Source organism: Staurois parvus, unplaced genomic scaffold (genome assembly GCF_062004578.1).
Source record: "Staurois parvus isolate SC_StPar_1 unplaced genomic scaffold, SC_StPar_1.0 ptg000091l, whole genome shotgun sequence".
Lineage (NCBI taxonomy): Eukaryota > Metazoa > Chordata > Amphibia > Anura > Ranidae > Staurois > Staurois parvus.
The window spans coordinates 5,302,122-5,320,737 of record NW_028317887.1 but is presented as its reverse complement, the minus strand read 5'-3'; the positions used below and the strand labels follow the sequence as shown (position 1 = coordinate 5,320,737).

General features: G+C 42.4%; 1 protein-coding gene across 1 annotated transcript in view; it reads right to left on the bottom strand.

Moving 5' to 3' along the window:
• MFHAS1 (multifunctional ROCO family signaling regulator 1) overlaps nt 1-18,117 on the bottom strand; it is a 134,817-nt gene extending 116,700 nt beyond the window's left edge. The window contains exon 1 of the mRNA XM_089670587.1: nt 14,652-18,117. Within this exon, the coding sequence (XP_089526713.1) occupies nt 14,652-17,541 (2,890 nt within the window). The 5' untranslated portion in view covers nt 17,542-18,117. The remainder of the gene's footprint in view (nt 1-14,651) is intronic.
• Between the last annotated feature and the right edge of the window lie 499 nt (nt 18,118-18,616).

The following is an 18,616-nucleotide window of genomic DNA, read 5'->3' as shown; positions in this document are numbered from 1 at the left end:
AAAAAAAATCGGTTATTCAATAGGCCGACGTTGCCACCAACGGTAAAAAAAAAAAAAAAAAAAAAAAAAAAAAAAAAAACAATCGGCCGATTTTCGTCCCGTCTATAGCCAGCATTTGATTACTTCTGTCCCTGCAGAGAGCTCCGCTATTATATTTGACATGCAAAAGTATAACGGTTGCAACATTGTATCTATTTGTATCCATTTTGGATATAGATGTTTTTATTCGAATACAAATAGATACATTGTTGCAACCGCTATACTTTTTCATGTCAAATATAATAGCGGACTGGAATTCTTATTCTTTTTCTTCTTCTTCTTTTTCTTGCAGGTCACGGCTCATGCACAGAATTTTTATCGGTAAAAAGATCGGCTGATTTACCCATCATTGCCGCGAAAATCGGCCGATCGGCAAAATTGGCCAATTTTTTTCCAACTTTACCGATAAAAGAAATGTGCCAAAATCCAGAAAAACGGCCGATCAATTAACCCATTAACGGTGCGAAAATCAGCCAATTTTTTTTTTCGGCCGATTTTTGACCCATCTATGGCCTGCATTAGTCCTCATGCACACTGGGCGTTTTTACAGCTGCTGTTTTTGGCTTTTGGTGTTTTTTTCTACAGTCAGTAAACTCCCCAGCATGTTATCCTGTGTGTCCATGCACACATAAACTGTAATCAGTGTTTTTTGGCAGGGGCGCTTTTTGGCTCGAAAAAAACGCAGGACTAGTTGGTTTCTACAGGACTTTTTTAGCTGTAAAATTACTCTAATGCTGAAAAATGCCGTAAAACATGGCAAACCAGTGTTTTTGGACTTTTGAGCAAAAAAAATTTTTTTTGGTAAAAAGCCGCAAACAAGGCAAAAAACGAGGCAACTCTTACAGTACACTGAACATGGAACTGCAAATATTTTAGTAAATATAAATTGCTAAATAACTTTTCTAATCAGCAGCATATAGAAGTCTTGTGACTTCTATCAGTGTCCAGCTGAACACTGGTTAATCTTGTAGGAGGAGTTTTCATTCGGCTGTGACTGTCTTATGAGGTTGCATAACCCCTGACCCTCTGTCTGGACAGTGCTGATTGGCCCTGTGCTGATCACATGCATCCCTGCAAAGAAAAAAAAAAACCTCTCTAGTAATACACACTAAACTGAGCATGTTTAGAGTGACTCCTAGAGCTCTGTATTATCAGCAGATGGATTGGGGACTGTGGAAGAAGGGAAGGATCAGAGAAGAAAGGATCAAACAGCCTTTTTACCCAATGTGGAAGATTAACCCCTTCGGTTCCACATATAACAAGAATGCTTTACTGCATATACAGACTGATATTACTGATGTGGGTTTAGTAACACTTTAAGGGTCCATGCACAAAAAAAGCTCTTGGCAGAAAAAAATTCTACTTTTCCAAAAAAAAAAAAAAAATTTATAATCCTATACCCATAGTTGATCCAGGAGGAAGGCAAAAAAACCAGCAAAGCATGATCCAATTTGCTCCTGCAGGGGAAAAAAATCCTTCCTGATCCCCCGAGAGGCAATCGGATATTCCCTAGATCAACTTTATCTATAAATGTTAGTATTCAGTTATGTTCTGTGTATCCAAGAAAGAATCCAGGCCTTTTTTAACCTCCCTAGCGGTCTGATTATGTCCATATTTCTGTGCTCAAAGCGGTACATTTTTTTGCTATAAGCAAGCATTTAACTGAATGAAATCGATTCGAGGTTTTTTTGTAGTGATTAGCTGTGATTGACCACGGCTAATCACATGACACAGATGGGCTGTGACTGGCCCAGCCTGTGCATGTGATCACTGAGACCATTCACAGCTAGACACAGCAGGTCACATGGTACTGGCAACGGGGCCGGTACACAGATCTGTCATCGGCCGTGTCCGAGGTACATAGCCAGTGACAGATCTCGCCACAGCGCGGCCCTGTGGGCACGCGCAAGGAGTGATCCGGGAGGGGCGTCATATGACGCCCTATTGAAGGGATGAGAGGATCGACGGCCATCATTTTACTATAGGCTGGGCGGGACGTAGTTAAAACTGCACCTCAGAGGCGTTTTTAAGGCATTTTCCATTGATTTCAATGGGAAGAGGCATTTTTGGGGCTTTTTTAACTCCCCAAACATGCCCCAAAGATACTTCAAGCATGAGTTTTTACACCGCACCGCAAGCGCAACACCTCAGTGTGAAAACATACATAGATATTCATTCAAATACACAGGGAAGCCATTTTCTTGAGCTTTTCAGGTGCTTTTTTTAACGCAAAAATGCTTCAAAAACTCCTCAGTGTGAAAGTAGCCTTACTGGTGCATTTTTGGCTACTTGAAAAATAAAGTGTGAGCTCAAAAAGATAAAATTAAAATCATAAAATTTGCTGCTGAGTCTCGTCCACCAAGGAGAGAGATCCAATTGTGCAAACACACTACATCAGAAAAACCTTTCATATGAAGAAGAAATGCCATGGTGGACCCACAACATGGCAGTTGAAACAAAGTTCCAATATTTACAATTTGAAATATATATATATATATATATATTAATATTATACACTGCTCAAAAAAAAATATAAAGCAGAACACTTTTTAATCAGAGCATAGCATCAAGTCAATTCCTGTGATATTGATCTGGTCAGTTAAGTAGCACAGGAGGTTGTTTCAGCTGCTTTGGTGTTAATAAAATTAACAACAGGTGCACCAGATGGGCAACAATGAGACGACCTCCAAAACAAGAATGGTTTTACAGGTGGAGGCCACTGACATTTTTTCCCCTACTCATCTTTTCTGATGGTTTTTCACTAGTTTTGCATTTAGTCAGTGTCACTACTGGTAGCATGAGGCAATACCTGGATCTGACAGAGGTTGTACAGGCAGTCCAACTCCTCCAGGATGGAGGAGCCATTGCCAGAAGGTTTGCTGTGTCTCCCAGAACAGTCTCAAGAGCATGGAGGAGATTCCAGGAGACAGCCAGTTACTCTAGGAGAGCTGGACAGGGCCATAGAAGGTCCTTAACCAATCAGCAGGACCAGTATCTAGTGAGAATATCTCACATACTACTCTGGAAAACAGCAGTTTCCTGTACTTGAACCAGCAAACACGACAACTCATGGGGAGGAATTTTCAATGCATATCACTGGGAAAATCAAACATTTTATCTATATTTTCAGAGCTATGCATATAGGAAGCACAAAAAAATAAAGGATAACTAGGGAAAATGTGTATATATATCACAAATTTGCTTACGTCTACAGCGTGTTACCTGTAGACAATGGTCACATATAAAAGTACCAGTCACGGATAAAAGAGTGCCCTATAGCATGATGAGCTGACATTAATTCTGTGTGACAGGTCCACTTTTAACATTCTCTTGAAAGCATTTCCAAAGGTTCAAGAGAACCAACAGCGGGAATTCCTTTGTGCTCTACTTGTCAAACTAAAAAGTCTATTCATAAGAGAGCTTTACAGAATCATCAGAAGATCAACAGTGCTACAGAAACATCCCGTGCTGTTTACACATGCATGTAGGCCTTATCCTGCAAGACAATTATAATAAAAGTGATTCTTTATTGTATACTCCTTTGTAATACACAGGCACAAAATAAAGCTGCCTGTAGAGGTCTGCATGTGCACATATATCATGAAGCCAAAGTAACTGGCCAAGGTCACAAGGGGCAGGCGGCTCATTGCACACACCAACAGCTTGCTCTGTAGCAAAAAAAAAATTAATACACATTAGGACTCTTGCACGAGGGCACCAAAAATGCAAGGCATTCCGACACTCAGGCAATTTATTTTTTACTGATCTGAATGCAACCATTTGTTTTTCTATGTTTCTATGCACACATCCTCATAAGGGCCAATTCACACTGACTGCATTTTCACACGATATCCTGTGCATTGCGTTGATATCTGCTTACATCTCCTAGATTGTAAGCTCTAATGAGCAGGGCCCTCTGTTTCCCCTTGCACCAAATTGTATTGTAACTGTAATGTCTACCTTCATTTTGTAAAGCGCTGCGCAAACTGTTGGCGCTATATAAATCCTGTATAATAATAATCTGTTGCGTTGTGCTAAAATGCATACCTTTTGCATTTTAGCACAACGCAGGTCAACGCAGCAATATGGTGTGAATAGGACACAGTGGAAATTATTGTTTTTCAGATGTCTTTCTGTTGATCTGTGTTGTACAACTGCACTAGTGTGAATTGGCCCTAAATGTCAGCAAACTAGCGTAACATTCAGATCCTTACAAAAAAAAGGGGGAAAAGAAATCTGCACTATTAGTCAGTACTTGTGAATATGCATATACATGTGTATACATGTAAATCACACCCCTTGCAAAAAAATATATATTTTGAATATTCATATATTTAACCTGGGAAGGTGTTTAAATTTGCATTCTGGGGGGGGGGTAGAAGGATTTTAGACACTTACAGGGATATGCAATTTCTATAGCCTGATGCCTGGGACATGCAGTTCAGGGCGCCAGGCAAGAGGTTTTTCCTTACATGTAGCCCTGGAATTCAAGCGATGGTCGGCTCTCTTGTAAAAGAAATCCAAGCAGCTAACTAGCCACTGGATTGCTTTTACAAGCAGCGGGAGGGGACATCACCCCTTCTGCAAACTGTCCTGTCGCACCAGGACATCTGATCGACCATCTGGTGTTTCCACTCTGATATAGGAAACAGGAAGCAATGAGCATACATCGCTTCCGGTTTCTCTGGATGTAAATGGCACCATCTTTTACAAATTAAAAGCATTTGCTCACACCAATCTTGTGTGATTAAATGCTTTTAAGGGCAGATGAGGAATCTGGGGTCTTATTGATCCCAGATCTCTCGATAAAGAGCACCTGTCACTGCCTATTACTGTCACAAGATATGTTTTTATTCCTTGTGACAGCAAAAAAAAGTAATAAAAAAAAAAATGAATGCGAAAGTGTTAAAATAATAAAAAAAAGTTTTAAAGCACCCCCATCCCTGCACACAAAGGCGAACGCAGCATTTGGTCCACACATGTGATGCATCACTAAGAATGTCAACTTATGGGCAGTAATTCTAGCACCAGACCTCCTCTGTAAATCTAAAGTGTTAACCTGTAAAGACTTTCAAAGAGTCGCCTATGGATAGTAAAACGGGCGTGCGCAATTATAAAGCTTGACATGTTTGGTATCTATTTACTCAGAGTAACATCATCTTTTATATTTTACCGAAAAATTGGGTTTAGTATTGTATTGTTTTTTGCATTAAAATTCAAAAAAGTGTATTTTTCCCTTTACATCTGAAAAGCTGCTGCGCACATATCGTGTTACATATAACATTTTTTTTTTTAAAGTACCCCCATCTCCGCACGCAAAGGCAAACACATGCGTCGGTCCTGCACACAGAATTTGGTCCACACGTGATGCATTACCGAGAATGTCAGCTCATGGGCAGTAATTCTAGCACCATCTGTAAATCTAAAGTGTTAACCTGTAAAGACTTTTAAAGCGTCACCTATGGATAGTAAAACAGGTGTGCGCAATTATAAAGCATGACATGTTTGGTATCTATTTCCTCAGAGTAACATTACTCAGAGTAACATTATCTTTTATATTTTACCAAAAAATTGGGTTTAGTATTGTATTGTTTTTGCATTAAAATTCAAAAAAGTGTATTTTTCCCTTAAAAAATTGTTATTTGAAAAGCTGCTGCGCACATATCGTGTTACATAAAAAAATGCAAATCCCACCAATTTATTCTCTAAGGCCTCTGCTTTAAAATATATATATATATATATATATATATTAATAATACTAATTAAGAAATGTTATATCAGTTTAAGTCGCCATGAAGCCCCTTTTGTTTAATGTTTTGTGTAATAAAAAAACATCAACCCTTCATTCTTAGATTGTAAGCTCCAAGGAGCAGGGCCCTCCTAACCCTCTTGTATTGAACTGTATTGTTGCTGTATTTTCTCCTGTTATATTGTAAAGCGCTGAGCAAACTGTTGGTGCTATATAATTCTTGTATAATAGGAATAATATTTTCCAAACTGGCAAAAATTGTTTTGCTTTTTTTTTTTTTATCACGACAAGCAGATTGTCATGAGGGACAAGTAGATTGGAACCCTGATTTAGTCCTTGAACAAGTAGTTTTTTAAAAAATTTCCACACCCCTGATTTATAGGAGTATGAACGTGTACACCCCTTTGCACATTTAAACACAAGCACTATACAGACCATACTTTTTTGTTTTTTAAACAGGAAGTTTCTTCCACGAAGATCCAGCATAAAACATCAGTCCCCTTCACAAGATGCCTTGTATTTACCTAAGATCTGTTTTGATAGACTATAGTTTTTCAACAAGGGCTTGATAAGATGCACTGACAATTTAGGAAACAACAACCTCCATATCTTAAATTGATCTATGGCAATTGCACTGGAGCTGACTTTAATCCAGCACTAAGTTATTCAAAGAATCTGCAAGGCCTGCTGCCAGAGCGAGAAAATGTTTAGTCTTAAGCTATGCAGTAAATCATCCATGCTAAAAAAACGAGGCTCATGACCAGCTCGGGTAATACAGCTACAATCACATATCGATGGACTACACGCAAGTTCTTTTCAAGTGGGATTCTGGACAGGATGTGGAATTGTGCAACCAAGACCTTAAAAATAGTTTGAATTAGAAGACATGTTTAGAAAAAGATATAAATGAAAGCATTTTCAGAAATTCAATTATCTGATACATACAGACTTTAAATTCACTAAAAGTTACTGAACGTACACTCATGTTGTCTTAAAATTAGCATCCCATAATGAAATGCAGCCATCTGAAAGTGTTTGCTGTTGGTCTAGGCCTCTAGGGCAGCCTTTCTCTAACCAGGGTGCCCAGGCACCCTGGGGTGCCTTGAGGTTTCTTCAGGGGTGCCTTGGCAAAATCTCTGAAAATTGCCCAAAACGTGTATACAAGCCAGCGGGTGGACAAGCCTGCATTTTAGTTACACAAAGCCACGGGTTTTCATTGTACACCATTATGACCTTCCACCAGCCGGGGTCCTGGCAACCAATGACATCATCAGTTGATAAGGAGGATGTCAGCTGCCTGCACAGCATCCTAGCTTGACCCTCCCCTGCCCTTCTCCATCAGTGCTGGGGTCACATTAGCTCAGAGATGGAGAAAAACAGAAGAAGAAAAACACTGGAATACTAGTCAGTACCTGTGTGCAAAAGTGTATTTGCTTTGGAAAAATAAATCACCTCTAATGTTGGGTGTCCTACATGTGTGGATGTTGCGGTGTTATATAAAACTATTAGAATAGTTTTTCACATTTTAGAATGGGGTGCCCTTTTAAAATTATGGACAGTCTTGAGGCACCCTATTTTAGAATGGGGTGCCTCAAGACTGTCCATAATTTAAAAGGATGCCTCAGGACTATCCATAATTTTAAAGGGCGTCTTGACTGAAAAAAGGTTGAGAAACACTGGTCTAGGGCAGGGCTTCCCAACCAAGGTTCCATGGAATCCTAGGGTTCCTTTGACATTTGCTAGGCCTTCCTTGAGCAATTTCTGCCTCTCAGATAAGTTCCCACTTACACCATTGATTTTTTTTAGGCATCTATAAGGGGGTAAGTCTTTCCAATGACCACTAATGTAAGGAGTATTTATTCCACTGACCATCACACTAATGTATCATGAGTTGTAGATATAGTCATTTTTAGCAGGGCTTCCCTGAGAGGGAAAAGTTATTTCAAGGGTTCCTCTGTGCTAAAAAGGTTGAGAAAGGCTTTTCTAAGGACATGTGCATACTACTTAGTCACGTCGTTAGAGAGTTTGGTGACCAGCAATACAGTGCATTACTGAACTTTGCTGCTGAGGGGTCACCAGCTGGCTTCCCACAGTAAACATGCTGGAGCAGGGGACCCGAAGACCGGCAAAGAACTGGTTCAGGTGAGGTAGGTGATGGATTGCTGATGCTCACAACTTGCCTGTATGGAGCCTAATATTTCATACTGTTTTCCTGTGCTTGCAAAATGCTGGTGTGTAACACTATAGGTCTGATTATGAGCTGGGGAGTGAATTATATTAGACATTTGATTACTGTTGATAAAAAAAAAAAAAATTAAGCATCGAATATGATTGATACAATGGGCACAACCTCCATTGTTCTTAGATATAGCATGCAAAAGTCAAAGCTTCCCTAGGGGTTAGTGAGGGAAATGCCTACTTTGGACAAGAATATAATGAACATACAACACATTACCTTGGTTTCTCTGACTTTTCAAGAGTAATAAGGATCTAAAGAAATACCTATTCAACTGTATTCAAAAAGTGGACAGTTGCTCCAACACTGCCTTTCTCAACCAAAGTTCCATGGATCCCTGGGCTTCCTCAAAAGGTTGGCAGTGGAAAAGTAATCTTCAACTTAATCTGAATATTAATGTAAGGGGTCACTTCCACACTGACCATCTATGTAAGGGGTCACTTCTCACTAACCACCAATGTAATGAGAGTCACTTCTACACTGACCACCAATACAAGGGCACTTCTACATTTGACCCCCAATGTAATGGTCACTTCTACACTGCCCATCAGTGTTAGAGTCACTTCTATTTTGACTGCCAATGTAAGGGGTCACCTCTACACTCACCCCCAGCGTAAGGGTCACTTCTACACTGTCCATCAAAGTAAGGGTCACTTCTACATTGATCACCAACGTAAGAGGTCACTTCTACACTGACCATCAGTGTAAGGGTCACTTCTATATTGACTGCCAATGTAAGGGTCACATCTACACTGACTATCAAAGTAATGGTCATTTCTACATTGACCATCAATGTAAGAGGTCGCTTCTACACTGACCATCAGTGTAGGGGTCATTTGTATATTGACTGCCAATGTAAGGGGTCACTTCTACACTGACCGCCAATGTAAGGGGTTGCTTGCTTCTACACTGATTGCCAATGTAAAGGGTCACATCTATATTGACCACCAATGTAAGGGTCACTTCTATACTCACGGCCAATGTAAGGGATTACTTTCACACTGACTGCCAATGTAAAGGGTCAGTTTATTGCCTGTGTTTCTTTTCTGCCCAGTAATATTATTAGTTGTTTAATTTCCTGATTACAAAGTAAATCCCACTCTTTATTTATTATACCATTATCATGTTAATGTACCATGAGCTTTAGGTTAAATATTTTTGGTAGGGGTTATCTGAGACCTGAACACTATTTTATGTGTTCCTCCATGGAAAAAAGGTTGAGAAAGGCTGCTACACATGGTGCTAAGATCAGGGGGAAGAAAAGCATAGGATTGTAGGGCAGCAGATGACACCAACACATTATTATCACTACATGTAATTGGCAGCACTATACACGAACATACACTCCAAGCACTCGGGAAAAAGTAGGTGGCTTAAATATTTAAAATATAGGCTACAAACACTAATCTGTTGTGCTTCAAAGTTTATTATGCTTAGCATGATGTCTAGTGTAACAAAGTCACGTGAAAGCCTATAGTTCTCAAAAGTTTTGTATACCAAGCTGGAGGTCAGTTTGAGTCTGATTTAGATGTAACAGGGACAGATAATGGAAGGTTTTAAAAATGGCCTGAAAACCGAAATATGAATAAGATTTATATAAAAACTGGCAACATTGTACCATTTGTTTTTAGAAAGCCCTTACTCGTCATCAATATTAGGCATGCTAATAGTGCAGCTGATAATCACAGGAGCAAACAAAAAATATTATTTGTGGAACTACACCAATGTTTTATCTAAAACATACTGTGTACATTTGAGGTCATTGACCTGAAAAGAAAGAACACATTCAAGAGTTGCTATTAGGAAGACATGCAGCTGTTCATAAGTAGAGTCAATTTTCCATAAAAGGAACACATGTATATACTATTGTCAGCCATATACAAAGTACATAGACATTACATGTGCCTTATATGCTCCAAATACAACACAGTCATACTTACACTATATTGCCAAAAGTATTGGGATGCCGGCCTTTACACACACATGAACTTTAATGGCATCACAGTCTTAGTCCATAGGATTCAATATTGAGTTGGCCTACCCTTTGCAGGTATAACAGCTTCAGCTCTTTTGGGAAGGCTGTCCACAAGGTTTAGGAGTGTGTCTATAGGAATGTTATCTAATTCATCCCAAAGGTGTACTATCAGGTTGAAGTCAGGACTCTGTGTAGGCCAATCAAGTTCCTCCACCCCAAACTCGCTTATCCATGTCTTTATGGACCTTGCTTTGTGCACTGGTGCGCAGTCATGTTGGGATGGGAAGGGGCCATCCCCAAACTGTTCCCAGAAAGTTGGCAGCATGAAATTGTCCAAAATGTCTTGGTATGCTGACGCTTTAGGAGTTCACTTCACTGGAACTAAGGGGCCAAGCCCAACCCCTGAAAAACAACCCCACACCATAATCCCCCTCCACCAAACTTTACACTTGGCACAATGCAGTCAGACAAGTACCATTCACCTGGCAACCGGCAAACCCAGACACATCCATTGAATTGCCAGACAGAGAAGTGTGATTGGTCACTCCAGAGAACACTTCTCCACTGCTCTAGAGTCCAGTGGCGGTGTGCTTTACACCACTGCACCCGACGCTTTGCATTGCACTTGGTGATATAAGGCTTGGATGCAGATGCTCAACCATGGAAACCCATTCCATGAAGCTCTCTACGCACTGTTGTTGTGCTGATCTGAAGGCCACACCAAGTTTGGAGGTCTTTTGCTATTGACTCTGCAAACAGTTAACAACTTCTACGCACTGTGAGCTTCAGCATGCACTGACCCCGCTCTGTCATTTTCCGTGGCCTACCACTTCGTGGCTGAGTTGCTGCTGTTCCCAGTTGTTTACACTTTGTTATAATACCACTAACAGTTGACCGTGGAATATTTAGTAGCAAGGAAATTTCACAGATGGATTTATTGCACAGGTGGCAACCTATGACGGTACCACGCTTGAATTCACTGAGCTCCTGAGAGCGACCCATTCTTTCACAAATGTTTGTAGAAGCAGTCTGCATGCCTAGGTGCTTGATTTTATACACCTGTGGCCATGGAGGTGATTGGAACACCTGAATCCAATGATTTGCAGGGGTGTCCCAATACTTTTGGCAATATAGTGTATGTTACATTTGCCATTTGTTTAGGCCTGAAAATACCTATAGCTATACATGTACAATCAATATCATTGCCTGATTGTCTTTGGGAGGAAAGCACTGGAGTTGCAACAATTCATTAAAATTATGTGGTCACTGCTTACTGTTAAAGCTGAACTTCAGGGAAAATAAAAAAAATATCCCTTGCAATGCGGATCCCCCTGCACTGCAAGGGTTAAATGCTTATTTATGCCTAACAAGAACATTTACTTACCCTATCGCTGCCAGGGCCTATAGCCTTCTCCCTGACTTTTCAGTGGTAGAAGGCACTGTCAGGTTAAGTACAATGCAGTGCAAATAGCCAAGGACACTGAAGGATCTCCCACAAGCTGGAGCACCAGGGAGATATCAGCGCTGGTTGCCAGGGGGAGCAAAGAATAACTTTTTAAAATAAAAATTCTTGTTATGTGTACCCTAAGCATAAACAAGCATGCAATCTTTGCAGTCCAGGGGAACCCCATTGCAATGTTTTTTTTTTCTTTTCTCCAGAATTAAGTTTCAAATTAATAACCATCCCTTTTTACAAAGCTAACCACAGGAAAAAGTTTCAGATTAATATACTAGTTTAGGGTTGAATCTAAGTTCCAAAGCTGCTGGATCAGCATGAACAACAGGTAACTAATATTTTTAGAAAATCAGCTATGACCTCCATATTTTTCTCAATAATAATTTCTTTAAAGTGATACTAAAGGCTTTTCTTTTTTTTGTATAACAAATATATCATACTTACCTGCTCTGTGCAAGGGTTTTGCACAGAGCGACCCTGATCCTCCTCTTCTCAGGTCCCCTGTCGCCACTCTGGGCTCCTCCCCCCTGCCGAGTGCCCCCATAGCAAGCCACTTGCTAAAGGGGCACTTGTGCGTGCTCACTCCCAAGTTGGCTCTGTGCCTCCTAGAGAATGGGGCTTGGCCCCACCCTCACCTCACTGGCTGTGACTGACAATGAGCCAATGAGGAGGCAGACAGCCATGACAGCAGTCGCTCTGGTGCACATCGCTGGATCAGGATCGGGCTCAAGTAAGCATTAGGGGGGACTGCGTGGGGAGCTTGCATACTGAAGGTTTTTTACATTCATGCAAAGAATGCATAAAGATAAAAACACATTCAGGCTTTACAACTACTTTAACATATTACTACATACTACTAACATAACTACTTGGGGTCATGGAGAGATACTACACATTGAGGTTGATTTACTGAATGCAAATAGGCTGTTCACTTTGCAAGGGAATTTTGCCTTTCCTTAGTGGCTGTGGGCAAGCGCTATTGACTTTCATCATCTAATCATGTGCAAGAGAAAATACTGTTTTTTTTTTAATTTTTGGTTCGTGATTGGGTATCATTTGCAAAGTGAATTTTCACCACATTCACTAAACTCTGGGGAAAATTACCTTGCAAAGTAAACCATCCATTTGCCTTTAGTAAATCAGCCCTAGTGCTTCAAGAAAGCTTAAAATGGTTATAAAGGCTGAAGATTGTTTACCTTCATGCATTCTAAACATGAAGGTAAAAACCTTCTGTGTGCTGCCCCCCCCCCCAGCCCCCCTAATACTAACCCAAATACTTTCTCAATCCAGAGATGTGCACAGGAGCGTTGGCTGTCCCGTGTCTTTCTCTCCTCATTGGCTGAGTCACAGTAGTGGGAGCCATTGGCTCCCACTGCTGTCAATCACAGTCGGTGAGCCAACGAGGTGAAGCCGAGACTAGGCTCTATGTGTCTTATGAACGCGTAGAGCGGGGCTCAGGGGTGAGCACTCACCAATCCCCCCATAGCAAAAGGCTTGCTATTGGGGCACTGGTCAAAGGGGAGGCGCACCAGCATGGGACCCAAGAAGAACAGGGAAGCTTTGTGCACAACCACTGCACAGAGCAGGTAAGCATGATATGTTTCTTATTTAAAGAAAAAAAATTACCCTTTAATATCACTTTAACGATGACATGACCAGATAAGGCAGAGTGAATCCTGACTGTAGCTTGTGAGCCACATTGGGCACTTACTCCATTAGGCCAGGTTCACACCTATGCAGATTGTGTTTGACCAGTTTCTGCATTGTGTTTAGTGTTGCGTTTTGCATTTTTGCACTTTTTGATATTTTTTTATGCGTTTTGCATTTTTTTTTTCTATTTTCATTTTCTGGTTGCTAGGCATATTTAGAAACACAAAACGCATCAAAAATGGTGCAAAAATGCATTACATGCTTTTCTGCAGCATTTTAATTGAAGTCTATATAACCAAAAAAGCAACTTCAAAAATGTCACTGACCCTTTCCAAAAAACGCACCGGGTGAAAACACGGAGATGTGAACATGTCCCATAGGAAATCATGTTAAATGGGCAGCACAGTGGCTAAAAGGTTAGCACTTCCGCCTGGCAGTACTAGGGTCGCTGGTTCGAATCCGCACCACCTGCCTGGAGTTTGCATGTTCTCCCTGTGACTGCATGGGTTTCCTCCGGGTACTCTGGTTTCCTCTCACACTCCAAAGACATGCTGGTAGGTGAATTGGATCCTGTCTAAATTGGCCCTAGTATGTGTATGTATGAATGTGAGCTAGGGACCTTAGATTGTACGGCCCTTGAGGGTTAGGGACTGATATGTATGTACAATATATATGTAAAGTGCTTCGTAAATTGACGGCGCTATATAACTACCTGAAATAAATAAATAGACTGTACTACATTTCTGCAACACGTTGCAGAAAACGCTTAGGTGTGAACCTAGGGTAAGTTGTATCTAACCCACACACCAGTGATTACGCTGCCCTGATCACACAGCTAAACAATTGTACACTATTAGCCCCATTTCACACCTTTATTTTTCAATTCCTGTTGTGCTGCAATGCTCAAGATGAAGAATCCCATTAATCTCAATAGGCTTGTTCACACCTGAGCTTTGTGTCACTTGTTGCATGTCACGTGAAGCTCAAACAGGTGCATGAGCTTCCTTGGGGCAAAATCATACATTTTTGTACCCATAGATTTTAACAACAGCCCCTGAGAAACACATTTACACAAGCTTTTTAGGTGCTCTCATTTAAATGTCTTGGTTGCCAAAAACATGCAACTCTGCTCCTATACCACAACTGGCATGAATTAAAAAAAGCATCTAAATCACCTGGCTATGCTTATGGTCAAGTGTGAATGAATGCTTGGAGATCAAACAGGGATCCACAGCTGCTCAACAAAACTTACTACAGTTCACATACACCTAAACGTCTTCCATTACTGCACTGGGTTTCATGGTGTGGTCTGCAGAACTGCATATCTAAAATCTGCAATGTATACATGTTCTCTGACATTCTCATTATTTGTCCATAAATGATCACTTCAAGGTAGCGTATGTTAACTGCTCAGTACAAATATATAACTGCATATACAATTAAACTGAGAAAATGTTATTAACGGCTATATCCAAAATGCAAAGGAGACAGTGACTAAACAAAGTCATATATGCACACAAACACATAGAGATGACATTAAACCTACCTGGGAAGGTGTGTGGATTGGGTGACCCCCTTTTAAGGCACTTGGAACATAGAACTTGTACTGTGTAGTAAAGGCCGGGCCATTCTTGTAATAGTGCATTCAGTTCTTCAACCAAGGGTGTTATAGCTTGCCATGCAGTCCATATGTTAGGCAATGACGCATGGCTGGCAATAGACAAAACGTCTGACTGTAAGGCTCCTCTGGAAGGACGAAAGCTCACTACAACTGGCACTTTTCCCCTATAGGCAAAGATCTGAAATTTACCATCTGAGCGATGCACAACATGATTATTAATGTGAACGCTAAAGCGGGCAAACAAGCCAGGGGGAAATATAAATGGAAAGTTGTATTCTATCTGTAGTTGTTCTACTGCTAGAGATTGTCCTGATATGTTGGTACCATTGATCCAGGCTTCTGCATGAGGTACTTCATTCTTCACATAGCATGGGAATTTATACCAAGCCGTGGCCCCATTTAATGGTTTGGATTTGGATCTATTGATACAGTAACACAGGCCCATCTTTTCCAAAAGTTCAAGAATAAGCTGCAAGTCTTCTTGGGTTTTGATATGTGGTTTAAGCAGTAGTTTAATGATATGAGTGGGCAGAAGTCCATGAAGAAGAAAACCTTCTACATAATGATGAAGCTGTGTGGCCCTCAACTCATCTATCTTAGAGTCACTCATTAGCTTTTGTAGCAGAACAGATGCATCTCTCTGGAAAAAGACATTCAAAATGTCAATCAGTTTTGTCAGATTATGAAAAACATACTCTTTAAGAGTCACATTGTCTTCAAAATAGAGCAACTTCCCACTCTCATGCAAGTAAGACAGGGCACTCTGCAGCCGGTCCTCGGTCAACCCTGCTTGTAGGCCTAGCCTTGCCGAGTCCCACCATGTCAACCAGAGCTCCTGAGGTTTAAAGTGCAATTCTTCCAGCATTTGCCAGGATTTGGGAAGAACTCTATGCAGGTTTGGGAAAATCTCTCTGTGTTCAGCCACAGAAAGGAGTTTGTCTCGCAAGCGTCTGATGTTTGAATAATCGTGGCAGCTGACAAAGAGGACAGGTGAGAGAATCTGAAGACGATTATTCATTAAATATTGCAACTGAGCTTTCTTCCTCCTCAGGTTCTTATCACTAACACCATAAAAAGCTGCATGAGGGTTTGACACGCGCATGTCATAATTTTGGCTAAGGGCTTCATCAACAGTCTGTGCCAGATTTTGTAGGGATTCCATATCCTTCTTTTCCTGCAGGGAAATCTGGTGGTGGATATCAAGGCATTTTTCCTCGATCTCCTTTTCCTCGCACAAGTCTGCATGAGTCCCTACTATGCATACAACTGCATGAGGTACCTTGGCACTGATAAAATGTAGAAAATAACCTACAGATTTATAAAAATGCCTAGAAACATAAGACTTTAAATTAACAACAAGGATATACAGAGCACCAGGGGAGAGGAAGAAAGGATTGATTATGTCATAACTCTGGTCCCCAGCTAACTCATACACAATAAATGTTAGTCCCCGTTCTACATCAGCTGTCCAGTTAGTGACCTCAATCCCTGTATTTCCCTGTATACAGCTGCTTTGATGACCATCCGTGAGGCAATGTCTAAGCATAGTTTTGCCGGCATCCTTCTGGCCTGAGAGGACTAATTTTAACCTTGGCTTTACTGCCGGCTGTGAATTGGCTAGTTCTTTCTGATATGCAGCAATGTAAGGGATCCCTTTCATACAAACCTCATAAGGAGGTTGAATCAAAGGGTTGTCTTTGATCTTCCAGATGTTGACTTTGGAGAGTTTCCCAAAGTTGTCCGGAAGAATTGCTATTTGGTTACCTTGCAACACAAGCTCCTCCAGCAAGCCGAGCTCCACTATTGTGTCAGGCAGATACCTTATTCTGTTGTTATCCAACCACAAGGTTACCAGCCTGAACAAGCTGGAGATGCCCTCTGGTACCACTGTCAGTCTGTTACGGCTCATGTACAGCTCCTCCAAGTCCTGCAGTTGAAGCAAAGCCTTAGGAAACTCCTGAAAGGCATTTGAAGACAGGTTAACCATCCTCAGCTTTTGCAACTCCTCAAAGCCATTGGGCAAGGAGCAGAGGTTATTGTTGTCCAGCATGAGGCTTTCCAAGCTGCCCAAACTACAGAAGGAGTCCGGTAAGGAGCAGAGCCCAGTGCTACTCAACCACAAGACCTTCAATAACTTCATGGTTCTGATGCCATGGGGCAACGAGCCGCCACAGTCGCTACCGAGCATTTTGTTGCCAGAGAAGTCCAGCTCCTCCAGCGCTGGGAGATGCAGGAGCTGTTGAGGGAAGCTGCACAGTTCGTTGTGGTCCAGATCCAGGACTCTAAGGCGGGGAAGGCCCTGCATAGTGTCAGGTAGCTGGCTGATACGGTTGAAGCTCACATCCAGCTCCTCTAGGTGCACCAAGGAGCCCATCTGCCTAGGTAGAGTCTGCAGTTTGTTGTGACTCAAGCACAGCTTCTTCAGCTGGCTCAATAAGCCCACTGCTTCGGTCAGACAGCCCAGTCGGTTGTGACTCATGTCCAGCTCTGTCAGCCTACCTAGTTCATACACAGCAGAGGGCACGTTGAGGAACTTGTTCCTGCGCAGGATAAGGACGTGAAGGTTGCCCATAGACAGGCTCCGCAGGCCATCCGGTACCTCCTCCAGGGAGTTGTTGCCCAGGTTAAGCACCTCCACATCCCCCAGGTCCTCAGGGAGGATGAGCTTGTCCTGATCCCCACAACTCAGGGTGAGCTGTCTAAGGCTGCTCCTCAGCTTCCTGGAACGCAGGGCGGCATCCCTCCATAGCCTAGCAGTCTTCAAGTCACAGCTGTTGTTGTAGCCATCCTTTCCTGCTGCTGCTGCCATCATCATGATCAACAGTGAGGGAAGGAGGGGATGTCAGCGATGGTGCATCATAGTCCTAGGCATGACATGACACCCTCCACCTTAGATCACTCCCTGTGATGGATGACAACGCTCCCCAATGTGCACACAGCGGTGACACCCCCGATCCCTGCACCTCCACTCACCAGCCATGTATATGCCACTGTGCCCCCCTCCATCAGAACAGTAGGAGGCTGCTGTCACAATAAAGCCGGATGATGAGCCCGCACATCCACCGCACAGATCATCACAAAGCAATGGCAGATGATAAAAAAAGATGCACTTCCTCGCCTCCACCGATCCTTCCCAGCAGCCTCAGTACACAGGGAGGAGGAGGGGAGGGGATCCAGCTATTGTCTGTGGATTGCTCTGTTTTCCCTCATTCCCATTGAGTTGATGTCCTTGTGATGGAGGAGTGGCGTTGTCCCGCAGCTTGATAACGTGGATATTGTCACATCCATGTAGATTGACTCTTAACCTGTATCTCCCTCCCCTCCTTGTCACATCACAGGGTGGGGACTGCCAGAGAGCACACAAGTGAAAGCGATCGTGCTGCCTCGTCTACTGGCACGATGGGTAGCCGCCCCCTAGTGGCCACGGCTGGGAATGACCTACCTAACGCCGTGATTTTCCGTTTTCATCAGTAACGCAAGACCAACATAGCAATGGGGAGACCCCACTCTCACCCAATGGGGAGACCCCACTCTCACCCAATGGGGAGACCCCACCCTCACCCTATGGGGAAGACCCCACCCTCAACCAATGGGGAGACCCCACCCTCAGCCAATGTGGAGACCCTACCCTCACCCTACGGGGAGACCTCACCCTACGGGGAGACCACACCCTCACCCTACGGAGAGACCCTACCCTCACCCAATGGGGAGACCCCACCCTCAGTCAATGTGGAGACCCCACCCTCACCCAATGTGAAGACCCCACCCTTACCCTATGGGGAGACTCCACCATAACCCAATGGGGAGATTCCACCCTCACACAATGGGAAGACCCCACCCTCACCTTATGCGGAGACCCCACCCTCACCCAATGGGGAGACCACACCCTC